At 42.3% G+C, this 23,966-nt stretch overlaps 2 protein-coding genes across 2 annotated transcripts; one reads left to right on the plus strand and one right to left on the minus strand.

Moving 5' to 3' along the window:
* Nucleotides 1-2,555: 2,555 nt before the first annotated feature.
* Nucleotides 2,556-6,568, plus strand: RPL7L1 (ribosomal protein L7 like 1; the record flags this gene model as incomplete). Its single annotated transcript, XM_081999485.1, has 6 exons — nucleotides 2,556-2,590; nucleotides 2,737-2,845; nucleotides 4,785-4,948; nucleotides 5,382-5,519; nucleotides 5,804-5,913; nucleotides 6,149-6,568. 6 exons carry the CDS (start codon nucleotides 2,556-2,558, stop codon nucleotides 6,355-6,357), a joined length of 765 nt encoding a protein of 254 aa, XP_081855611.1. The 3' UTR covers nucleotides 6,358-6,568.
* Nucleotides 6,569-8,460: 1,892 nt separating this feature from the next.
* MAD2L1 (mitotic arrest deficient 2 like 1) lies at nucleotides 8,461-10,546 on the minus strand (the record flags this gene model as incomplete). The annotated part of the gene is made up of 5 exons (XM_081999769.1): nucleotides 8,461-8,633; nucleotides 9,165-9,268; nucleotides 9,874-9,994; nucleotides 10,154-10,300; nucleotides 10,471-10,546. 5 exons carry the CDS (start codon nucleotides 10,544-10,546, stop codon nucleotides 8,461-8,463), a joined length of 621 nt encoding a protein of 206 aa, XP_081855895.1.
* Nucleotides 10,547-23,966: the final 13,420 nt, after the last annotated feature.

The raw sequence follows: 23,966 nt of genomic DNA on the forward strand, positions 1-23,966 counted from the left end.
GATGCGTTGGCAAAGAATGGAGAAAATGCACTTCACAATAGAGCTTCATCAAAAATACTGATGGGAAGCCAGTAGCTGGTTTGTGAAGTCATTGAATGGCAATGACTGAAAGGGGCATGACTAGATATCCATTTTTTTAAAAGGATTTTATCTACTGTTCTGAATGGCCTATAAACTAGGAGAAATCACTTAATCCGTCACTGATGGATGGTGACTACTGTAAGCAGGCAGTCATTGGATTTGTCTGTAGCAGTTCATGGAAATCTCAGAAAATGTAAGGCCTTGTCAAGAAAAAAGGAGAGAATAGGAGTTCAGAGTGCTGAAAGTCAGTTTACAAGTGCTTACTATCTAGGAAAGTGGGAATATTTTTCTTGAGTAACCCTGCAAACAAGGGCATTTAAACAGTCATTCATTAATATAACACTAGTTAAAGTTTAACAAGTCAGACTAGGTATGCTGCTATGCTGTATGACATTGCATAGCAACAGTGCTTGAAATATTTACTTATTGTTTCCTTACCATTAATAAGGAAATAGCTGAGATCCCGTTTGCATGTCCCTTCTGTTAAACAAAACACGTTCATTTGTAGATTTAAATGGCCACATTTTCTGTCATGATTTAACGGAGATTTCAGCTATTTTTATCTGGAGCAGCTTATCCTAATGTCAGTGTAAAATTTATGTAGTTACAGATTTCCTTCTAGTTTCTTCAGTGAAAGTTTCATATGACTTATTTCATAAGCTTGTTGCTTTCTGTCTCATAATCCAAAAGGTTGCATCAGAGAACAGTTGATAGCAAGCTGGGTTTACTCGCCAAGGGGTGTGTTCTTTGCAGAGTATATGCCTGAGCGAGTACTGGAACGTGGGATCATGTTTCCAAACACAGATATTCAGGTATTAGGTGTCAAAATAGAAGGGGCGTAATTTACAGTGTCGTAAAGGTTTGCAGCTTCATTGAGGTGACCAGTTAAACCCTGACATTACCAAGCTTTCTAGTGAAAGGCTCAAGCTCTCAACTGCTAAGTTGAAGAGGAAACTATGGTTGGTGTAAATCAAATTGATTAGAGATGCAATGGAAGTTACAAGTCCAGTGTATACATACACGTCCCTCTTCTACCCTACATGGCAAAGAGGAGGCAACAGAACATGAATTACGACCTCATCAGATGCAACAACATTGTCTTAGCGTGAAGCTATGGCACCATCTATGGGTGAGACTTCAGTCCAAACCGCTTGTCCCAATTTCCCCTTCTCTCGAAGGCTTGCAGTTCTGCATGGCAACTCGCCGTCCCCAGTCCCTTGCTCCATGACCACCTCGCTCTCCAGCGCAGCTGGACGTGGTGTGTTGCTTCCTCACACCACACCTGCTGCCCTAGATGTGAAGTCATCTCCCTTCCCGCTCTACAGCACCCTGGCCACGTTTGAAATCCTTTCCTCAAAAGTGGCTGTGACCTGCTGCCCGCGTACACTTCAGATGTGCTGTGTGGCCCACAAGTCCTTGCTTGGGTCTGCTTGGTCCTTTGAGCAGGACCTGCTGTTTGGGGGCAGGACTGCTGTACCTGGAAGCCACCAGGGATGGAGAGAAGATGGCCTCTTCCTCCTGGTGAAGCTCCCCAGAGTATTCAGGCGAGGGGCTGAAAGACAAGCTCTTTCTGAAAGGCTTTTTCTCCATGGCAGGCCTCTGGCGTCGTGAGATGTCTCTGTCATACCAGGAGAATTGGGGAGACATTGCAGCCCAGAGTCTTCTGGACATGGCTGCACAAGCTGCCGGGGGCAGTAGTTAGAACCTGGGGCCACAGCCCTGCACACCCATTGTTTCCATCCCTCGGTGCTCACCACAGGGATAACGCTGGCCTTTTTATCTTTCAACTGGGGTGGAGCAGCAGAGAGGGAAGGTGCTTATGCTCTGCAGCGTTGTCAAACATGGATACTGCCATGTTCTCCCACAAACCTGTCGCAGGTCTGAGCCTGAGGCAACACCTCCAGCCTGGCCGCCCCGGCAGCCATCTCTCTGCTCGGCAGTGGCCTGTGTTTCTGCCGGGCATCAGCAAGGTGTCCGTGAGCGGGGAGCTCCCACCCGGCCGGGCACCGGCCTCCCCACTGCCGGGATCCCCTAACTCGGGTACCTGTGCTCTGTCACCACAGCGGCACCGCCTTTGGTTTGTTGGGTTTTTTGTTTTTTTGTTTTGTGTTGTTTTTTTAAATTTTTAAATTATTTTTCCCTTCTGTCATCATTTTGGGAGCTTTGAAGCGAGGCGGAGAAGGCACCTGGTTTCAAAGCAGTCCCTGCCGGGGGTGCGGGGCATGCTTGCCAGGCTTCACCGGTAATCTATAGGCTTTCCGAGAACCTCGATCTCGTCCGTACCCCTTCCTTCCCGCAGACAGAGCATGGCCTGGACAACAAAGAGCCGTCCTTCCCCTCCCCAGCCAAACGCCTCCGTGCGCCTCGGGTTCACTGGCGAAGGTGTGTAAGAGATGAGGAGGAGCTGTGAGCAGCCGGGCGCCAGGCAGATCCGCCAAAACACCGCTCCGCCTCCCCCCCCCGCCCCACGGCGCATGCGTGGCAGCCCCGGCGACATGGCGGAGGAGGAGTGAGTGTGGCGGTGCGGCGGGTCGTGTATCTGCCGCCATCCGCGGGAACTGCGCGGTCGCGGGGCTGGGGGCGGTGGCGGCAGGGGAGGGCCGGGGGGTCGGGATGCGGTGCTGCTAGATGTGACCGGCTTCTCCCGCCCCGCAGGCCGAGGCGGCGGATCCCGCTGGTGCCGGAGAACTTGCTGAAGAAGAGGAAGGCCTACCAGGCCATCAAGGCCACCCAGGCCAAGCAGGCGCTCCTCAACAAGCGGAAGGTAGGGGCTGGCCGCGGGTCGGTGGTCCCCGGTCGGTCGGGTGTGCAGCCGGGAGGAGGAGGAGTTGGCGTTGCCCGGCGGCCTGCGGGTGGCGGCCGGCTGGGAGAGCCTGGTCTAAGGGGGTGAAGCCTGGGGCGGCTCGGCAGTGCCGTTGCGGCTCTCCCTACTTGGGTTTCGGAGGAGGGAGTCGTAATTCCGTGTAATCGTACAGGTGGTCTGAGTGATCCGCTTCCTCTGGGAAGGGAGATGCCGGAGCTCTGCGGGTGGGCAAAGGAGGGAGTCAGCTCCCTGCTGGGACTCTGTAGCGACACTGTGATGAGCCTCTGGGTTATGTCTGAGGGGAAGCTTGAGTTCATATCTTCACTTCAGTTGTTGAGCATCTTCCCCGTGTGTCTCTGAGCCCTTTAAAGAGGACAGAATTTCTTGTGGTGTTATACTGAAACACGCGTTTATTGAAGACTCTGAGTTGTTCCTCTTACGTCGGCAATTACCAGGGCGCATGTGTAGTAAAATGTAAAGCAACTGGGTTGTTTGTGCAACCAGGGGGTTACGTTGTCTGGAACCAGTTCACCTTTGTGTTGTAAACCTTGATGGAGACGGTGTGCTTTTCTGAAAGTATGTTTAGAGTTAGCTATCTGTCATTAGTTAGATAAATCTGTTGGAGCATAGGCAGGTCCTCGTGAAGCCTTTTTCTGTGTGTAGCATGGCACACGTTGCTAATGCAGAGACTCGCGGCACATGGTGTGTGGTTTCCAGACTGGCAGTAAACCGCAAACCTTTCTATTTCAGAATTGGAGATCTGTTCTGCTGTATCTCAGCTAATAGAGCAGATGCCTCTCTTGGAGGTGGCTTAAAGCTTTCCCAGTGAATCTGTTTCTGTGGAGTTGATGGGATTACGTGCAAAACTCCTGCCCATTTTTGTTAGATGCTGTGTTTATGTTTTTAAATATATGAATGGCTTGCTGTATTTCCAACGTGGAAGTGGAAGCATAAGCAATAATGTTAAATAGCTACCTTTTAAGATTCTCCTTAGAAAAATGACCCTAATGAGATCTTCATCAGGTCTGCCTGCTTTGAAAATTCAAACCAATTTCATGTGTGACTTAGAAGGTGAAATAGGACAGAAGACACATAACATCAGATACTTTAATTTTAAAATGGCCTAATAATTAGCCAGTAGCGTATCTGAAACATTGTTGGGTAAGTGCCATGCACATTCAGCTCATATTCATATGAGAAGGCACCAGGATTTAGGTGGATGTACTTGTTCCTGAGCTAAGGATAGGCATTTAAATATCTTTTTAAGTTAAAAAAAGCTTTACATTTTTTCATAATTCTTAAAAATTGTTTGGTGGTTTGTTTTTTTTTTTCAAGTGAGCTGGATGTTCTGTGTTTAAATTAGTAATACATAATAGTTATTTGAATGTTTGGATTTTTTTTTTTTTTTGCATGTGTGCCTTTTCTATAAAGGACTCTAAACCTGGTTATTCTCTGCTGGATGGTAATTTTGAGTTGCACTAGGGTATTGCTGCAGCATCTGTTTTACCCAGCTACGCGTGTTGTTTCTGGCTTTCCCAGTGATTGGCTGAGCTGTGTATATAGTTGTGAAGATCTGTCTGTCTGTGGCTGCAAATGCTTCCATTTGATTTCTTTTATACCTAGAAGTATCCTGGGTCTTGCTCTGTTTTTCCTAATTATTTTTTTTTTCTTGTGGAAAAACTCTTTGTTCACTGTTCATAAATTATAGCTAGCTGCTTGTAAATTCATATGTTGACCCTCAGTTCTGTCTCCCTTGGACTTTAGATTATCAAATTTATTTTCTTCTTATTGCCTCCAAAACTGAAGGAGTTCATCAAGCTCTGAATTTCACTTGGCCTTTGAGATGCAAACTTGTAAGATTTCTGTGAAGTGTGATGATTTCTTATCCCTTTGACTTTAGCACCAGAAGGGGAAGCAAATCCAGTTTAAACGTCTTGAAACTTTTGTGCGAGATTCATGGCGCAAACACCGAGATGACATCCGGCTGAGGCGCATGGAGCAGAGACCTGGACAGACGGCTGTACCTCAGGAGCACAAACTAGCCTTTGTTGTACGGATTGTAGAGTAAGAGAAACTTTGTTACTCCTTACCTTTGGTATTGCTACTATTTGTAGCTGTTATACCATTTCTAAGCCAAGGAAGGGTGATAAAATAGTTTGGGTTGGAAGGGGCCTTTAGCAGTCATCTAGTCCAGCTCCCCTGCAGTGAACAGGGACATCTTCAACTAGATCAGGTTGCTCAGAGCCCTGTCCCTCTTGACCTGGAATGTTTCCAGGGATGGGGCATTTACCACCTCTCTGGGCAACCCGTGCCAGGGTCTCACCATCCTCATTGTGAAAAATTTCTTCCTATATCTAGTCTAAATCTGCCTTCTTTTAGTTTAAAAACATGATCTTGTCCTCTCAACCCAGATATGTCTCATTGCAGGCAATCTGAGACCTTTTGTTGCTGTGTTGGAGAAACATGGTTACTTATAGTGGTTTTTTTTCTGATCCAGTATTAAGGGAGTGAGTAGGAGGGTAAAAAGAGTGATCGAGTTGCTGCGGCTGAGAAAAAATTTCACTGGAACATTTGTAAAACTGACTCCTTTATCGCTGAAGATGCTGCAGATTGTGGAACCTTACGTGGCATGGGGGTAAGTGCCAGTCCTGTGACTTGAGTCATTTGTGTAGAAATACCATAGCTTGTTGAAACTCCAGCTGGAGTTTCACAAATCTATAGCTGGCTTTTCCAGTAATGGTCAAAACTTTGTCAACTTTCTATCTAAAACATGTTATTGTCCCTTTTCTCATTGTTCTAAACTTAATTTGGTTACTTTCCTACCTCATAAGTGGGATGGGACCTCAAAGAAATAGGATGGGACTTCCTGCTGTATCATGTCTGTCTGTCTTACCGAATCTGTTTTTTGTTTTTGCACAGACACCCTAACCTGAAATCTGTACGAGAGCTTATCCTGAAACGGGGCCAAGCCAAGGTTAATAAGAAGAAGGTGCCTCTAACAGACAATATGCTGATAGAGGAACATTTAGGTAAGGAAGAGGATGAGAAAATGAAGTGAATCAAGGAAAGAGGCAGATGTTGAGTTTGCAGTCTGACCTAAGAGGGAGGGGAGGGAGAAAAATCTTGCAAGACTTGTACATGAAGGACTGGCAATTCTGGAATGGTGTGAGGAAAGGTACACGGTTGGGCATCTCGTGTATATGTTGTTTGTGGGGGGCTTTTTGTTGTTGTTTGTTTTTAATTTTTTTTTTTTTTCCCCTGCAGGGGCCTGTGGTATTATTTGCCTGGAAGACCTTATTCATGAAATCTACTCAGCTGGGAAACATTTCAAAAAAGTCACAAACTTTCTATGGCCATTCCATCTGTCAGTGGCTCGCCATGCTTCACGTAACAAAGTGGGTTTCCTCAAGGAAATGGGTAAGCCTGGCTGCAGAGGTGAAGCAATCAACCAGCTTATACGTCAGCTGAACTAGTCAGGTGAGGAATGCCTGTTGTGTAACTTCTAAATCTTACCCTTTATCCAGTTTCCAAAAAGTAACTACACTGCCATTGGAGATTAATGGGGCTCCTTTGCTTTTGATTCTTCACTCTACAGAAGTGACCCTCAGGGTAGGGGAAACGAGTGAAGAGTCTGGGTCCCATTAGGAATCAGCAAATCCCATTGGCCACTTCCATGAAGGCTTGACTTTTGGGAGATTGCATTAATGTGACTGTTTTTTTCTTTCTTTCCTGTCCTGCAGGGTCTTTGTGAAAACTTCAGGATTTATAACCTGTTCCTTCTCACATGTAGTTTTCATGGACATTATCTCTGTGCAGTGATGTACTGTTCTCTTGACTGTTGGTGCCTCTATAAAAGAAGAAAAAAATACATAGATGATGATGGAGGTGGACTTTGGGCTGGTCCTTCTTAAAGAAGATAAATTGTATTTGGTGCAACAAAGAGGTGATTTGAACTTCCTGGAGCAATGACTTGTGCATCTCTGTGAAACAAGTTTTTTTTTAATACTCCTTACTGCTGGCTCTGTACCACTCACCTCCTGATCTCATCTTTGGTATAAAGCAGTGGTTGTCAGTTCCTGGTTTAAATTCCTGTTACAGTTGACTTGTGCTCACTGCTTTGATCCAGTCTTCCCCAGGGAAAGTGCTTGAAGTTCCACTCCTTGAGGTGCACCTCCTCCTAGGTGTAGAGGGGTAGTGCAGTCACCTGTTCAAGAACATTGCTGACAGGCAGAAGAAAATAATAGGTGTTCCTCTGTTACTGCAGTGCAAGCCCTGGCAGCCAATAATGTAACACTTTTTCAAAGTACCTAGGTTGTATTTTATTTTAAAAAGCCATGATTTTGTGCTACTGATTTACAAAAGGCTACCTTTTCACTTCAGCTAAATTAGAACTGCTGGAGAGAACTGTTTTGTGCTGGGAAAGCCCAGAAACTTTGTGATGCAGTATATGTAATCAACATTTTTTAAAATAAACTTTTGAAATTATACTGTTACACCAGGAGGAGCCATATATCACTGTAGAAGAGTGGGAAAAGTTAAATACTCTGGCTGAAGTGAGTTTGGTGAAGGAAATAAACAAAACCATGGAAGAGCCTGAAAGTTCTGTTACCTGCTTACAGTTTTAAATCTCCAGTTTCCTCCAGCACCAAAGTGTGTGAAGAATACAGGATGAGTGCTATGCTATTTAATGTGGAAAGCACTGTGCTTAATCATTAGTCACAGTGACCTATTCATACTGTTATTTGAAGACTGAAGTGGGATTTCATATTTACTCCACAGTATTTTTGAGACTCAGAGGAAAGTTAAAGTAGGATATGTTTAGGGTATCATAACTGTCATAGGACTGAACTAAGTTGTAGCATTCATAAAACCATCTAAACTAGGAAGTAGCACAGACTCTCAGAGAGCACTACAAGTTCAAGCTTTATTCTGTAAAACAAGAATACAAAATAGAAAATGCTTGACAGATACTAGAGACATACACAGACTTAGAACAACACCATCTACAGAACTAGAGTCCAGCAGACATGAACATACAAGGCTTTGTATATTTAAGATTCTCCTGATAAACAGCTGCTTTCATTGTAAAGAGGTACAAGTACCTTCAGAATTGTTCTGTTGATTCATTTTAGGGTTGTTTCTGGTAATGAAACAGCGCAGGCTTTTAACATGAACAACTGGCATGTCAGGAATGAGACTTTTTTTAGTGCCAGAGCCAACTTAAGCCTGTTAGAATGTAGTTTATAATAATCTCAAAATACTAAATTACAGGTTCTGAACACAATTCTAGCAATTAATCCTAGATTTAGGCAGTTTTTCTAGTGAGTGCAGTAGCTTAACACACCACTAGTTTAGCTCATACAGTTAAGGTATTCATAATAAATTCTTATTTCAACCTCTTTAAAAATAATGCTAGCTTAGTGTAGTGTTACACCATGTTATCACAGACAAGACGCATTGCCTCTTTTCGGTATTGTACTTCTCCCTAGAGCAATAGTAATGATTCCTTCATGACTTAGCTGCATAGTGAACAGAAACTGTACAAGGTGACAGGATATATACAAAACCCCCATGTCTTAGGGAAAGGAATCCTTTTTGTAAGCCACCATACTATTTACTTTGTGGATTGTAGTAGTGAAGGAACGAAGACGAACTTCTTCTGAATTGGCTATGAATTGTGGCCCTGACTCTTCCCACTTTTCTGGCACTGCCAAATCTTTATCTGTGTATATCAGCAAGTCAAAGGCACCTGTAAGCAAGTGGAAACAAGTTAGCAGTAACGCATGTATAAGAAGAAGGTGTATTTGAAGTTGAAGTGCATCTTCTAGAACTTGAGACATGTACTAAGGTTCTCAGAAATCACATTGAAAAGAAATAGTTTAAATATGAAAACAAGTCCTGGTTATATTCATGTGTAGCTATCTTGGTTCTTGAGTGTGATATGATTTTTTTTTTTTAATGTTAGAATGTGGTGGAGCTGAGGTCTCTGTAACACTTCATGTGAATTCAATGGCTGTTTATACAAGCCTGTCCACAGCTAGAGTCTCAAAATAATTTATTATTTATGAAAACTTACATTCCTTGGAGTACACATACTATTTTCGTTTAGTTAAACCACCCCAGGTTCTGTCCTGATCTCAGTCTAACAAAACACCGTCTCAGAAGTGTGATGGTATGACACATATTAAAAAGCCTCAGAAAATATTTTCTAATGCGGAGAAGTTGTTGAGATTTAAAAAAAAAAGTGTTTCACTTCTTCAGTGAAGTTAGGAATACTCACAGGCAGTTTCCAACAGTGGCAGAAAAGTTACGGTGGCAGTTATTTGTCTGATAACAGATCGAATTTCATCCTGAATAGCTTTCTGAGATTTTTCTCGTGGTGCACTAGAAAAATAGGAACGCTCTGTTAAGAAAGCAAGCTTCTGCTATACTGACAGTTTTCTTTAAATACAGTTCCCTCTATTGAGCTCTTGGTCTGTTTGCTATATGATTTTTTATAGTAGTGACACTCTCTTAAGCTGTAGGTAGGCAGGCTTAGAAACATTAAGTGATCATCAGTTTCCCTTTGTTGATGTTTGCGAAGCTTCACAGTATTTGTAAGGAATGCTACATTTACTCTTAGTCCAGAATGGATAAGAACATTTTGGCCTAACAGGAAAGCAGTAGTTCTTTAGGGCATGTATCCGATACAGGATTTTATACACTTGGTGGAAGATTATCTGATGCTTCAAAAAACCAAACAACTACCACCTATATCCAAGGATTATGTATGCTTCAATCATCTAATGTCTGGTTCACAGACAAACAGAAGGAATAGCAGTAAGAAAGGTAGTAGATTTAGTAAGGTTTGATGCTCATACTGAGGAAAGGTGCTGTCTGCTGCTCTGAGGAACCAGAACAGTGCTGCACATGGCATTTACCTTGTGCCTGGTGCAGCTACTAGGGAAAGGCCTAGGGAAGAGCAGGTGTAGAGGAACACTGTTACTCACCTCTCATCCTTTGCAGTTTTGTCACACTCTATGTCAAACTGCCACCGCTCCAGAACCTCATTGCTTTCGATACTCGATATGACCACCACCAGGCGCTGCACAATGCACTTGTACAGCCACTCTGAAAGAAGCCACAGCAGTTACTTGCAGTGCGAGAAAGGTGAGAAACATCAGCAGGGACACCGCGAGGAGAGCACAGCCGCCTCTCGTCAGCGGCGCTAGCTTGGCGATTTGACGAGGCCCCCTCAGCTCCCCCGCCCGGCCCCCCGCGCACCGCCACCTTTCATCTGCTCCACCACGTTGTTGAGGTAGTTCTTCAGCTCGGGGTCGGTGGTGACGAGGAGGGTGAGCCCGTACTTCTGGACGCGGGTGAAGGTCTCGGGGGGGTAGATGCCCCGCTGGTAGAGGATGCTGTTGATTCCATAGGCTGCAACACGCGGAAGGAAGGGGGGTCGGGGAGAATGTGTGCATGAGGCGACCGCTCCTCCCCACCGGCGGCCATGTCGACCCGCGGGAGGCCTATCAGCCGCCCGTCCTTCCTCCTTTCCTCCCACCTCGGTCCCCGAGGTCGCCCTTCCCTCCGCTGCATCCCCTTACAAAAGAACTCCGCGACGATCTCGGCACTGCCCCGCAGGGTAATCCCTTGCTGGTCCCGGCTGAGCTGCTTGGCCATGGAGGCTGCGCGGCCACCGCTTCCCCGCCGCCCGGTTCAAATCAAGTCCCGCCCCGCCGCCCTGCCCCTTCCGGCTCCTCGGCCTGCCGCCGCGCAGGCGCGCTAAGCGAGGCCGCGCCTCCCCCCTCCCCCTCGCCCCCGCGTGCGCCGACCGTTGGGGAGCTGCCCGTCTTGGTGCGCATGCGTGCGGCGCGGGGCGCGGCCGTTAGCGGGAGGGGCGGGAGGCGCGTGAGGTGTTGAGGCGCTGAGGCGGCTCTGGTGGCTCTGGTGGCTGAGGAGGGGGAATGGCACCGCAACGCGGCGGCTTCAGGGTGTGTTCTCGTGGGTGCTGCCGTCGATGGACGGGGCTGTGAGGTGCAGGTCCGGCGGCTGCCTGTTAGAAAAGGCCTTTCCGCCTATGAGCTTCCCACCAGATCTGGGTGTAGTTCTGCGAGGCTGAGCCGACACCTGTGGCGGGGCTGAGGGAAGCAGAGGCCGAGAGTGGAGTGAGGCGTCGCCACGGAAATGCTGTTGGAAATTCATCTCCAGAGTTTGTTTAGATGCATTCGTCTGTATGAAGGCGCTTTTGAACTTAAAAATGATACTTTCCAGGTATGAATGAAATGAAGCAAGTACCTCGTTTATGGGTGATTTTTGGTAGCATTCACTATGTAAATCATATAGTAGCTATCTAAGATAAAAACGGTTTATTCTGCAAGTACTGGACAGAGGCAGGCAGGGAGAACCTGGGAAAGCAGGATGAAATGGACGCTTTCTCCTTAAATCCATAGGATTGCAGGTAGCACAAAAAGGGGTTAAGAGGCATTTAGAAAGGTAGGGAACTCACAAGCTTACTGCTCTGGGCATACCCACCCCTGCTATCAGCTGCCATAGTGAAGAGCAATTGCTGGTTGGTCAAAGCACTTCAATCCTGTTGTTACAGGGACACCAAAGAAGACACTGCAACTAGCGGTGACTGTCGAATGGGGGAAGCTCTGGCAGAGGTAAGCAGGTAAGAGAGACCGAGTGGAACAGCAAGTAAATGTTAAGTGTTGAAGTATTTAAATAATAACATGAAGAGGGGAAGCCATAGTCTACTGGGATAGTAACTAGGTGGCCTGCTATTCAGCTGATAAAATCAATCAGTAGGTACATATTAGGCAAAGTGAAAAGTGAATGGGTTTGTTGAGCATGGAAGAGCTGCAAATCAAATCTTTCTCTGAATATGATTTTTCTGAAGTGTCTCGAATGAATAGGTGTTACCATCTAAGACATGCCTGTATTAGATGCCCATATGGACCTTGAAAAAATTGGATCGGAATAGCATTAGAATGGAGTGACGTTCAAAACAGAAGTATTTTAAACCTAGAGTAGTAAACGTATGGTCATTACACAGTGCAATGGGCCAGCTGCTAAAAGAGAAAATTAATGATGTGATTGGTTATTGTGTCGTAATAAAACACCTTTTCTCAGAAGCTGAGACTTTCTGTTGGTTCCAATTTTTGCTCTAAGAAGTACAGTTTGCTTCAGGGTTTACACTGTTGTGATTAAAAAAAAGAAGTATAGTCCTGAAATCATGTGCTGAAGTTCTGAAAGGATCTGAATAATTTAGTTATTAGCATAGAGAACTTTATTCTGGGTCTTGATCACTAGTGATTGTGTTACACATTAGTCTTCTGAATAAAGTATTTTCTGAGTAAGAGTGGTGTATTTCAAAGCCTATGGTAATGGAAACATTTTTCATCCAAAGCCCAGCTTCTAGAAGCTTGATAGCTGTGAATATCAGCTGTTTTGCTTCAGACCTTATGTGCTATCATGCTCTTATTAATCTATACCCAAGTGGTCTCACCTCCCCCCCCCTTTTTTTTTTTCCAAGTTGGCTTTTAATTTGTTTTGCTTCCTCTGAGGTTTTTGGAGAGCTGCTCATTTCTGTGATACATATATGTAAGAGCTTGAAAGTTCTGTTGCATGAGGCCAGGCAAGAATAGTAGATGTTATGATTAATATTTACGCATTTCTCCTCTGGATATTTTACTGTTAAAACCAAATGGAAGGAAGAAATCCATATGCTTCTTGGTTTCCCAAATTCACTGTATTTCGGTGTAGATAGCTTGAAGATCTGTTGTGGGTATGACCGGGCAGATAATGCTTATCAGCAACAGACTTAATTGCATCTTCTTTGTTTCTCCCAAGCTTCAACTGGGAGGTATTGAGAGGTGGTGGTGGTCCTCAGTACCTCTGTTAAAACTAAACTTCCTTCAGTGAACCTGGCACATGGTGTTTCACAGAGTTTTAGATTACTTCTGTATCCCCAGTTCTGTATTGCAGTTTAACACTGGTTTCTGCGGCTCTCTCCCCACCCCCCCCTGCATTTTGGAATTTGAATTTTTTCCTCTCTTTAGGGAAATACATTTTGCTTTTCCAATGTGTCACTACCTTTCTTTACATTTCTTATATATGCTGTAATGTGATCTAATGGTAAGAGCTGCATATTTTCAATACTTCTGAATTTCTTTTGCGGTACAAAGCTCCTAATGTTTCCCTTTGTCTTTTAACATGCTATTTTTTCCGTGGCCAATTCATTAGTTTTGAAAAGTTTCGTCTTTTAAGTCCACAAAGGACTTAAGTTTAGACTATCCCCTTTTTCTTAATCTTTATATTTCTTCCACTAGAATGTTTTTCATCTTCACCTCTCTTTTTCCTCTCATGTCATCAAGATGTTCCTCTCCTTCCCCCCACCAATCATTCACTTGCATGAAGGTTTACTTATTTGACAATGTGTACTTTCTGCTTATCCCTTCACATTCTCAGATTATCTCATCTTTGTTTCCCTGTTACAAGTCCTAAGCTCTACAACACTTGTCCTCATTTTCTTTGCTTCGTTTATGTCGGTGTCACTCAGCGTCTCTGCTGGGTCAGTCCACTATCCCCCAACTGAGGCACCTGGGGAATGTGTGCATATCTGTCACATAACTAATCTGCAGTCACCACTTGACCATGGCCTAGTGAAGTGCGATGAGGCATATGTACGTAAATCCTTTCTTCGTGTTGCTGAATGGGCATGCTCCATGCGATGGTGATGATACCTGTAGTTTGTGTTTAGGGCATGTCCAGCTATATGACAGGAGGAAGACTGCAGGGCTTTTGCAAGGGAGAACAGCAGGGAGACTGCCATGGGTTAGTGAATGATTTGTGTGGCTGACAGCCTGCTTCCTGACCAACTCTTAGGGACTCTCAGGAACGAAGATGACAGGCTGAGTTATATGTTCTGGCACACCATGAGCTGGCTATCCTTGCTTTAATTATCTCATTCTAAAACCTTAATTTTCATAAGGAATGTGAAATCCCAGTTGTATTTAATTTAGGTCTCTTACAATTCTTTAGTCATTGCTCTGTTTCTCAATTACAGCTCGATGTTATGACAGAATTTTTTTAAATCTCTTTCTGTGGAAGGAAATGTCCCTTATTTAGCTTGGCTTTTTTGCAGCATTTAATGATTGCTTCCCCATGGCAATTGTGAATGAACCTGGGACAATCCAAATCACTGTATGCTTTCTTTTTTTCTTAAGGCAACCCAGGTCACATTCCCATAGTCATTCAGCATACTAGAAGACATAATCCACTTGCAGAGCTCATTCCCCCTCTTTTTTTTTTTTTCTTTTTTTTTAACCCTCAGGATGTGTGGACAGGTCTCTCCTTCCAGCATAGCAAAATAGTCTATAGAATGAAAATTCTGTTTGCCACAAAAGCCCTCATATCACATTAACAAATTGTCATATTAAGCCTTGGGAAAACCAGTTTTTCCTGTGCAGAGAAAGGAAGTCTTACCCTGGCCAACAGAGCCTTAGTGGTAGATCATCTTTTCTGGTAGATCTCAAGCTCTTTTGAGTCATTTCTTCCCACACTTCAGGAGGAGATTCTGTACTTAGGACCCTATAGAAATAGCTAGCCCTTTTGCCTTCTTCCCTCCTATTTTCTGTGCATCGCTTTGATTCTCCTTAGGGTTTTAGAATGCTGACCATCTCTCTAGTTGCCAGCACTCAAAATTTATGGCTGATGTTGAGCTCATTCTTCTTCGGCAGGTTAGACTTTTTGCTCCCCTGCTTCCTCAGGGAGGTCACATGCTGGGTGAGGCAGTTCTCAGTTGGCTGAGCTTCCATGATTTTTGGTGAAACTGCTACTTTTTCTCTATTAGCTGTTTAGTTTCTGTGCTATGGGAGGGTGTGACATTTGGGTGGTTCCCAGGAAAAGCATTTTCTGGACATAGGGTAGGCCACCAGCACAGCCAAGTAACATCACTGTTCCTATATAGAAGTTATTTTTAAATCTTCTAAATCTTTAAATTACTTTGCTATCTTTGAATGACTTTGTTGTGTGTGAGCTTCTTTACTGCCTTCCATTATGTCTTCACAGCTCTTATCCAGGACTCCTTTGGTGATTTATTATTATCTGGAATTAACTCTAGAATTGATGTAAAATACTTCACTTTTTAACAGTCATTTTATTATCAAGTTCATTTTGTTTTCTTTTCTTTTGTTGTTGTTGGTCAAGTTTGTTTTCAATAGTCTTTGTAGCAGTAGAGTTTGCAGGATAAGTACAGGTATCTCCTGTCAGCTGTCAAAATACTGTAACATTTCTTTTCAAGTTGGCTAATGCTATGTTTTAAAACATAAACCATGAGATACTACTACAGATAGCAATACTGTATTCTTTCACAAACAGCAATGAAAGGGTGGTGCAACTGGGATAGATTGTCTTGGATTTTAAGTATTAATTAAGATACATTGTTTTTAAGATGGGTCAGTATGGGCTAATAAGCTGCACTGTAACTTCTAATATGGTGAGTAGACTTCTCAAAGGAACTTCCTCATTTTGGTTTTGAACACTATGTAGAAATTTTAAAAATTAATTTTCATTTTAAATTATCAGTGGTACTGAATGTATTTTGAAATTACACTTACTCAGATGACTACTTATTTCATCTAGACAATGAAAGAGAGTGGATGGTTCCTTATTTAAGCCAATGTAAGAAAGCTTAAAAGTAGATACATACAGATACTGGTCTCCTTGTACAGTGAAATAACTTTTTGGGGATTTTGAGAGTTTTGAAAGCTACTCCTGTGGAACAACATTCAAGTCTCTCTTCACACACACCGCACCACGCCCCCGCCCCCGCCCCGCCTCCCCCCAAAGACCTGACATTTTCCTAAAGGATACCTAGGAAAAAATTTAGTAAGGTATTTGTGATGGTTTTACCTCTAACTACCGGGAGATGGCACCAGGCACATGTGTTATCTGCACCCTTTCAGTTTAGTCTTGAACTACAGCGAGTTCATTTTACTGTTACATAATTTAATCTAGGCAATTTTTAGACGCATTTCTTTTGCTAGCTTTTAAAACATTGTTCCAGAATGAAGAAAATAGTCAACTTAATGCCCAGTTTTGACCTTTGGTTGCTGTTGCACTAAGGACAATTTAACTGATGAACGGTTATTTTTAAAGGTTTCAAGTGAAGACAGGAATCCTGTTTCAGAATCAGAAAGAGCAGAACTTGAATGAGCTTTCCGTGCCTTGAAAACTCTGTAGTGCTTGATGATGTCATGTTACAGTGGTAACAGTTAATGTGAAATCCACTGAATCCATCTCTTTACAACTTAATCCCCTTTACTACTTAATCCCCAACCCTGAAGGTTGATAATTTGAAAGATGAATGTTAATCCAGTTCGTGTTAGCTCCTGTCACATCTGAAGTTTTCCTATTAATAAATTAATGGAAAACTAAGGAGTTCTCAGGTAGTTTAGACTTACTAAGCCTGTATACCGCAGTTTAGCTCTAAATTCAAAACAGGGCTTCTGAAGAACACTAGAACAGGTTTATCAGCGGAGACTTAGACTGTCAACGTGTCATCAGGTACTGAGGAGCAAAACAGTCCAGAAGATTGGTAGCATTGTAAATATACCTTGATAATACCATAAGCACTTTTGATAGGATCCTGTTGTATGATTACAACATGTTAGATGACAATTGTTATTTTGTGATTGCATTCTAATCGTGTCACTCCTGACATATAACCATGATGGACTTCTTCAATTAATTGTGTTGCGAGGAATACAATATAGCTTACATAATGCCTAAGAATTATGATGACTGAAGAGGTAAATATATTGTGAAAAGCATATTATTAGCATTAGAAATATTGGAAGAAAAATATGAATAATTCCTTACTTTCCTCTTCAGAATTAGTGTTTATGCATTTTTTTTCTATGGTTAGATCCCCAGGCAAGTTAGGTGTCCTGTTGTCAGGATGATAATCATTACTGAAAACAAGCATGCAAAATATTAAAATTCTTCCTCTTAAGTATTGGACAGTTTAAGAAAAGGTAAAGGATGACTTTCTAAATAATATGTCTATGCTGGTATGGAAGGAGGAATTCTTTAAAGAACGTAATTTATTTCAAGAAAAACATCCTTTTTCATGTGTTTTGAGAAATTTATGCATACCTTTCTTTAAAAAAAATGAAAAACTAAATGGCCATCAATGTGTCATGACAGTGAGACGAGCTAAAATATTTTATGAGACACCCAGGCCACATGTGCTGGGACTATACCCTGAGCCGTTCCTCTCTGCCTCACTACCTGCACCCTCACTGCACAGGGCTACTTTGGGAAGTCTAATCTTACAGCATGGAGGCAAATGCCTGACTTCTAAACTTTCTGTGATGTCTTCATCGGAACTCATCTGCTCTGCCTGTTAATAGCAGAAGAAACATGAGCAGTCTAGGAGTGACATGGATTGTTAAAAATACCTTTATCTGAAAATCAGGGAACTATTTGTGTACTAACAGTGATAGCTTAAAAGCAATTAAGGAGGATGTCTTTGCACAAGAACAACATTGAGCTAGGTATGGGAAGTGTCAGGTGGAAAACAAAGTTTATACAATTCTGCTTTAAGTGTAAAGAAGCTCCTCTCGCTCAGTGCATCGCATTGATCGCATGGAAGGTGAAATGTCCTACTTCTTAATTATTATTTAATGACACTCATCAACTAATAAATAAGTACTTAAGTGTTCCTTAGAGTTTAGTCATTGATTAATTTTCAGTCTGGCAGCCACTTAAGAAACCAGGAAAGACTATTTTTTACTCTATTTGCCTTTAAAAAATCATGTAAGGGTGGACAGTGGGACCATAATAGCTGGGAAAACAGGTAAAGAAAGGATTTACTGGTACAATTCGAATAAAATCACTTTATTTTCTAAGTCATTAATGAGCCCAGAAGGACGTGCTATTCACCGCTTGTTGTCTTAGTCAGCACTGGCAAAATTTTTAGGAGGAAAACTAGAGAAGAGTGCAACAATATTTGAAAGTTCACACTGGTTATCTGTGTGTCTTGCACAATGGATGGCCTCATCCAGACCTCATGATCTGATATTGCTAGGAGTGTAAAAATGGAAACCAGATGGCTTGGTAATGTGAGTAGCAGTTTGATGCTAATTGTTCCTTACAGTCTCCTTTCTTGAAATCTGATTTGAGTGAAAACATGGCATTATTGCTCAAGGTAAGCTATTCCTTGGTTGTAATCTGACAGTGAGTGGACAGCTAGACCAATACTCTGAGGTTCAGGTCAGTTTTGCTACTGTGGAAAATTCATGGAGCTAAAGCAAAGTTGTACTTCATTTATGTTAGCTGAATGATTTGCCACATCTTTGATCTGATAACGTTTCTTTAAGCCTTTAAAGACGTTAATGAAGAAGTCCATGGGTGTGGACTTAGATGTAATGAAACAGCAAACTAAGCAATAATCTAACATTTGTCTGAGAGCGCAAAAAATATAATAAATATAAATAAAAAAATTGTATTAAATGTAGTATTACTGCAGTTTTTGCATTTCTGCAGATTCCACCTTGGAGATTCCTTGCTCACTGGCATCCTATTGTTTTAAAAGAACAGAGAGGTTCTACTTTTTTTTGTAGACATGTGACAGTGATGATGCTCACACTCACTTACCTAATACTATGATATGAGAATGGTCATCTAGCATTGAGAAGGTTGGTGTTCCGTAACTTTTGCATCCAGAAGATATCCAAACCCTCATCTCTCCATGCCCAGAGAGGTGTTCCTGTTGTCGAGCTTTGGACTGGTTTGTCTGGGCAACATTCTTTATCCTGTCTTTTGCAACTGTGCCACAGAACAAAAGGGAATTGAAAATCCATTTGAAGACAGAAGGAAAGAGATTAAGTTTTAATGGTCAGACCTGGCAAACGGAGTCCAGAACTGTAGTCCAGCTGCCAAGTTATTTTGTGTTTTACATACTCTATTTGCCATATAATTTCACTTTACATAAGCTTTCCATACTGGTAAAATCTAAACTGAGATCTCCTGCTCTGAATTAAACTCATGACAGAAAATCTCTAAATATTTCTTTTTAGTGACTGATGCATTTGTTTATACAACATTTTTGTTGTAAACAATGTTAAAAACCCACAAAACGGTATTAGTGGGAAACAATAGTAAAGACATGCTGCCCTAGTGATAATAGTAAACTCTGGGGGTACATGTCTCCTGTTGTTATTACCTAAATAATCTCTAAATTGCTGCAGGATGATTCATCATATCTGCTTGCTCCCTGTGCAAATTTGCTAGGTAAAATGCCCTGCATCTTCTTGTGTTCTCTTTAACATGCCTGAAGTTGCATGTTGCTCTTTCTACTCAACGGCATGATCAGATTGCTGAACTCTCGCTGCCAAAAGCTTTATCTCACTGTGAGTGGCTGTCTCCAGTTACTGCCACACACGCGTTTTGCATTACACTGATGATGTTCAGATTTCGTCTCTGTAGAAGCCTTAACCTTGCGCTGTCCTTGGGCACTTTTTGGCCAACCAGGTTGCACACGAGTTTAGAAGTCATAAAAACCTGCAGGTCAACACAGATTACTACACATTACCCTTGCTGATTTTGCATTATATTTACCAAGGAAATGGCGCTGTTATTCATAAGGGGCGAGGGGGGGGAAATCTACCCAAGTTCTCTCCAGACAGTAGAGGACATGCAGATGATTACTCCATCTCCAGTGACAGCTGTGCTGATATTGCATGAAAAATATGAAAAAACACCAATAGTAACAAACCTGAAGCTAGACTTAAACAAAAACCTGGAGGAAAGAAGGAGTAGCAGACATGTTACATAGATACTCTCCAACATTAAACAGAATGCTTGTGGAGCCAAAGGACATGATCTAATGATGGGTAAGCATTGTAAACAAAAGCTTTGTGTAACACCTTAAAACATGCAGTAACAAAAATAGTTTGACAGAGATGACTTCTATATGGGTGCATTCTTAGGAGCAAGCAAGAAACTAGAGCTCAGGAAGCACAGGGTTTACTCTCACATTCTCATTTACCCATGACTTGCTGTGTCATGTTACCTCTTTTTTACCACGACCTCATTCTTCAATTTCACCTACTGCAAGATGGGGTTGCAGTAGTCATGGTACCATAAATAACATAGGTTTGTAAAAGATTCTGTGATGTTTGTCTGGGCACTGCTCATCAGCCACCTCTGCTTGAGAGAGTTGTTCTCGTATATGTAGTTAGTATGAACTGAATTTTATAGCTGCTGAGCACAACCAGAACTGGAGAATGGCTTTAAATTTGCATGGAGAAATCACAAATGAGAAACTACCAGCTGCACAGTATTTTGAGACTTCTTGAAGACTTAGACAAACAATTTAGATAGTAAAAAAAGGGCCCTATTTCTTGAGATGACTAATTGTGATTAAGCATGATTTAGACAACTTTCAGTGCGTTAAAAGCTCATAAAAATCAACTGTACTTACTCTATTAGATACCGAGCAGCTCATGTCTGAGCTGTTGTGACAAGGGAATAACGTGTTTGTGTGCAGATGGCAATGCTTGCCTTTGCAGACCTTCTGAGAAGGCAGTGATACACTTTTCATCTTCATAATTCAATTCTCGATGTGATTTTTAAAAGCATTTTGGAAAACTTGCTTAATTTCTAATTTACAAACAGCTCCTGACCCATGTATTAATGAATAATGACTACAGGTTATGATGGCCAGATTAGGGTGAAATCTTGTGTGTTTTGGCCTGAAAGAAAACATTGACCCATCTAGTGCTACCTCAGCTTTTCTTTATACAGAGTATTTCTATTGTGTTAAATACTTGGTGTTCCTTAAAATAGGCAGTATTAGTCCCTACTCTGTCATGACCCTTTTTTCCCTCCCTTCTTTTTCTGGTTGCAGCCCTATTCTCATTCTCTTTGAGTGGAGGAGAATGACATGGTCTGGGAGTGTCGCGTTAGAACTGCATGTCTTCCTTCTTTCCTCTTGAGATTTGTGGTGTGGAATTATCAGTATCTTTAACAGCATTAAGGAGAAATTTTGTGGAGCCAGTCTTTTCTTGTATTTTGTAAAAGTGCTGTTACTTATTTATATGCTTGAGAATGAATTTTCTTGTATTTGGTTTACCATATTATTAAGTAGAACACTAGAAACTATGCCTGTGTTAGAACGGGACTGCCCTTTATAGCTGGACTCATTTTTGTGAAGCAAAATAAGTGTTCACAGAAAAAATGTTCCTTCCCCATCAAATCTCCATTCTATTTGACATACTGACTGTTCATTCTCTGGGAATCTAAAAATAATTTTTAGTGATTTATGGACTGCTGTTGCTAATATTTCCATGATCATGTTAAAAGTGAGTGTTTTTTTCCTCAGTGGTCAATTTTTGTATTCTAATTAAGCAAAATGTCAATGAAACTAAAACCAGGTCTAAATCACGTATATACTAAAATTGGCAACAGCTTGCTGGCAGATTTTGTAAGTCATCCGCATCTGTCTATATCTGAGGAAAATGAAAAACCAAGTTCTGAATAATATAAGGAACATTGAACGCCAGGAAAGGCATAAATTTACATGGTGTGTGGCAGTGAAATAGTTACAAGTCAATCAAGTTTCTAATATTCCTCATTTGTATTATTGTATCTCAGACATGGTTTTATATATATATAAAAATAATACATATATATATTTGCTCTGGTGGATTTGATTTCCTTTATCTGTGATGCTTTTTGCAGGTAATAGAAGTGAAAAGTTTACACATGTAATTCAACGTGTACTTTTTTGTAACACATGTTATTTCTAGTACTTTGAAGGAGATACAAAATCACAGCATGATTGAGGTTGTAAGGGACCTCTGGAGGTCATCTTGTCCAACCCCCCCAGTGGAGTCACCTAGAGTGGATTTCCCAGGGCCATGTCCAGGTGGCTTTTGAATATCTCCAAGGATGGAGATCTTCTCTATCTTCTCTAGGCCAAACAGTCCCAGTTCTCAGTCTTTCAGCATCAGAGATGCTCCAGTCCCTTAATCATCTTATTGGCCTTTCACTGAACTTCCTCCAGTAGCTCCATATCTCTCTTGTACTGGGGGGCTCAGGACTGGACACAGTATTCCAGGTGTGGCCTCACCAGTGCCGAGTAGAGGTGAAGGATCATCTCCCTGGACTTGCTGCAACACTCCTCCTAGTGCAGCCCAGGATACCATTAGCCGCCTTTGTGGCAAGGGCATGTTGCTGCCTCATGTTCAACCTGGTGTCCAGATCCTTTTCTGCAAAGCTGCTTTCAAGCTAGTCGTCCCCCAGCATGTCCTGGTGCATGGAGGTTATTGTATTCTTCCACAAATGCAGGACTTTGCACATCCCCTTGTTGAACTTCATGAGGTTCCTGTCAGACCATTTCTCCAGCCTGTTGAGGTCCCTCTGGGGATGGCAGCATGGCCCTCTGGTCTATCAGCCACTCCTCCCAGTTTTCTGTCATCAGCAAACTTGTTGAGGGTACACCCTGCCCCATCATCCAGGCCACTAATGAAAATGTTACAGTAAAGCTCTGGATAAAGAGCTTTACTGAACATTTTTTTTTTGCCTCTAGGGAGGAAGCACCAAAATCCTAGTACATCAGTTGGATCTTTCTAATCTTGTGTCTCCTTTTCTACGAGTATTGCAGTTTCTTTCTTTGGGCATTGTGCACCATAGGCGTTTTACAGGCTTTGGGCACAAAGGCTCAAATAGTTCACAGCCCCAGCCATCTCCTACACACCATGGAAAGACTTGGAGTCTCTTCATTTTCTCATGAAATCTGGCAGAACAGGGGAAGCCTCAGGGATCCACAGAAGAGTTAAGCCAGCCAGGTGCATCTGGTTTACTTTTTTTCTTCAGAGGTAGGCTCAGTGACCTCTTCTCTGTCAGTGACAGCATGGTGGTTCTGCTGCCTTCAGCACCTGGTGGTGGGAGGGTCGGCAGCAAAGTTTGGCATCTTTGTAAAGTGAAGGCATCTTTGGTTGTGTCTGTCTGAGAAAACAAAACACCAAACAGGGCTCCTCACCTTTCTGGTGTCTCAGTACTGGCAAGAGTCCTAACTGGTTGTATAATGGAGTGTGTGACCCTGATAGCGGGGTGTTGGGCTTGATCATCTGTCTCTAAGTCTTGCCTTTCTCCTGAACACTTGTGTAGGTTGACACAGCCAATATAATATCACATGTGATTATTAAGGAGTGAAAGCCTTCAGCCTTAGTCATGACATGACAAAACCCACATCAGAATAACTTCAGGGGTGATGCTTAATACCTCATTTCTCTCCTGTGGGATTGTTCAGCGAGGCAAGCTTAGTTAATGAAATCGGTATAGTTACACCATGTTTACATTCATGTAAATGGGAACAGGCTTTGGCAGAAGCCAGTTCTATGAAGCCAGATGTCTCTCAGTAACTCACAAGAAGCAACAAGAATAGAGGATATCTGTAACATGATGCTTCTCTTAATTTTAATAAGTTATTCAAACTGGATAATTTAGAAAATGTATTTGTTTTTCAATACATTATTCTGGTGCTCCCGTAGTTTCTGTTTACAAATGATTGAAACAGCAGCTCTTTCTCAGTAAACAAGCCTAGCACATCGGCCCACTTGTTTACAGTGAATGCTATAAAAGCTGCATTATGTATTTCCTGCAGAGAAGAGTTTTTTTCTTCCACCTTTACGTTCAGCTTGTCTCAATGTATCTTATCCTAGAGGAGATCAGCTCATTGCTAAATCTCTTTGGCTATTCGTGCTGAAAGGGGGAACAGGAATAGAGGCATTTGGATAGGAAGAGACTCAAGTTTAATTTATATTGATGCAGAGCACAGTCTTATAGAGTAAGTGTTGAGACTGAAACATCCCTTGTCATAATGAATGTTAATGACATTACCTACATGGACAAGGATAAGAGTCTAATTGTTTAATTTTTTGTGAGTTACTGTTCAATTTTTAAATTCACTTGAAAAAATATTCTGGTGCAGTGCAAACCAGTGTTTTGTGGAAAAAACCCATTGTTTCATGTGCCATTATGAGTGATGTCCCATATTGAATGTCTTTGATTCTTCCCCTATACAAGC

Source organism: Phaethon aethereus (assembly GCF_964289735.1).
Source record: "Phaethon aethereus genome assembly, chromosome: 4".
Classification (NCBI taxonomy): Eukaryota; Metazoa; Chordata; class Aves; order Phaethontiformes; family Phaethontidae; genus Phaethon; species Phaethon aethereus.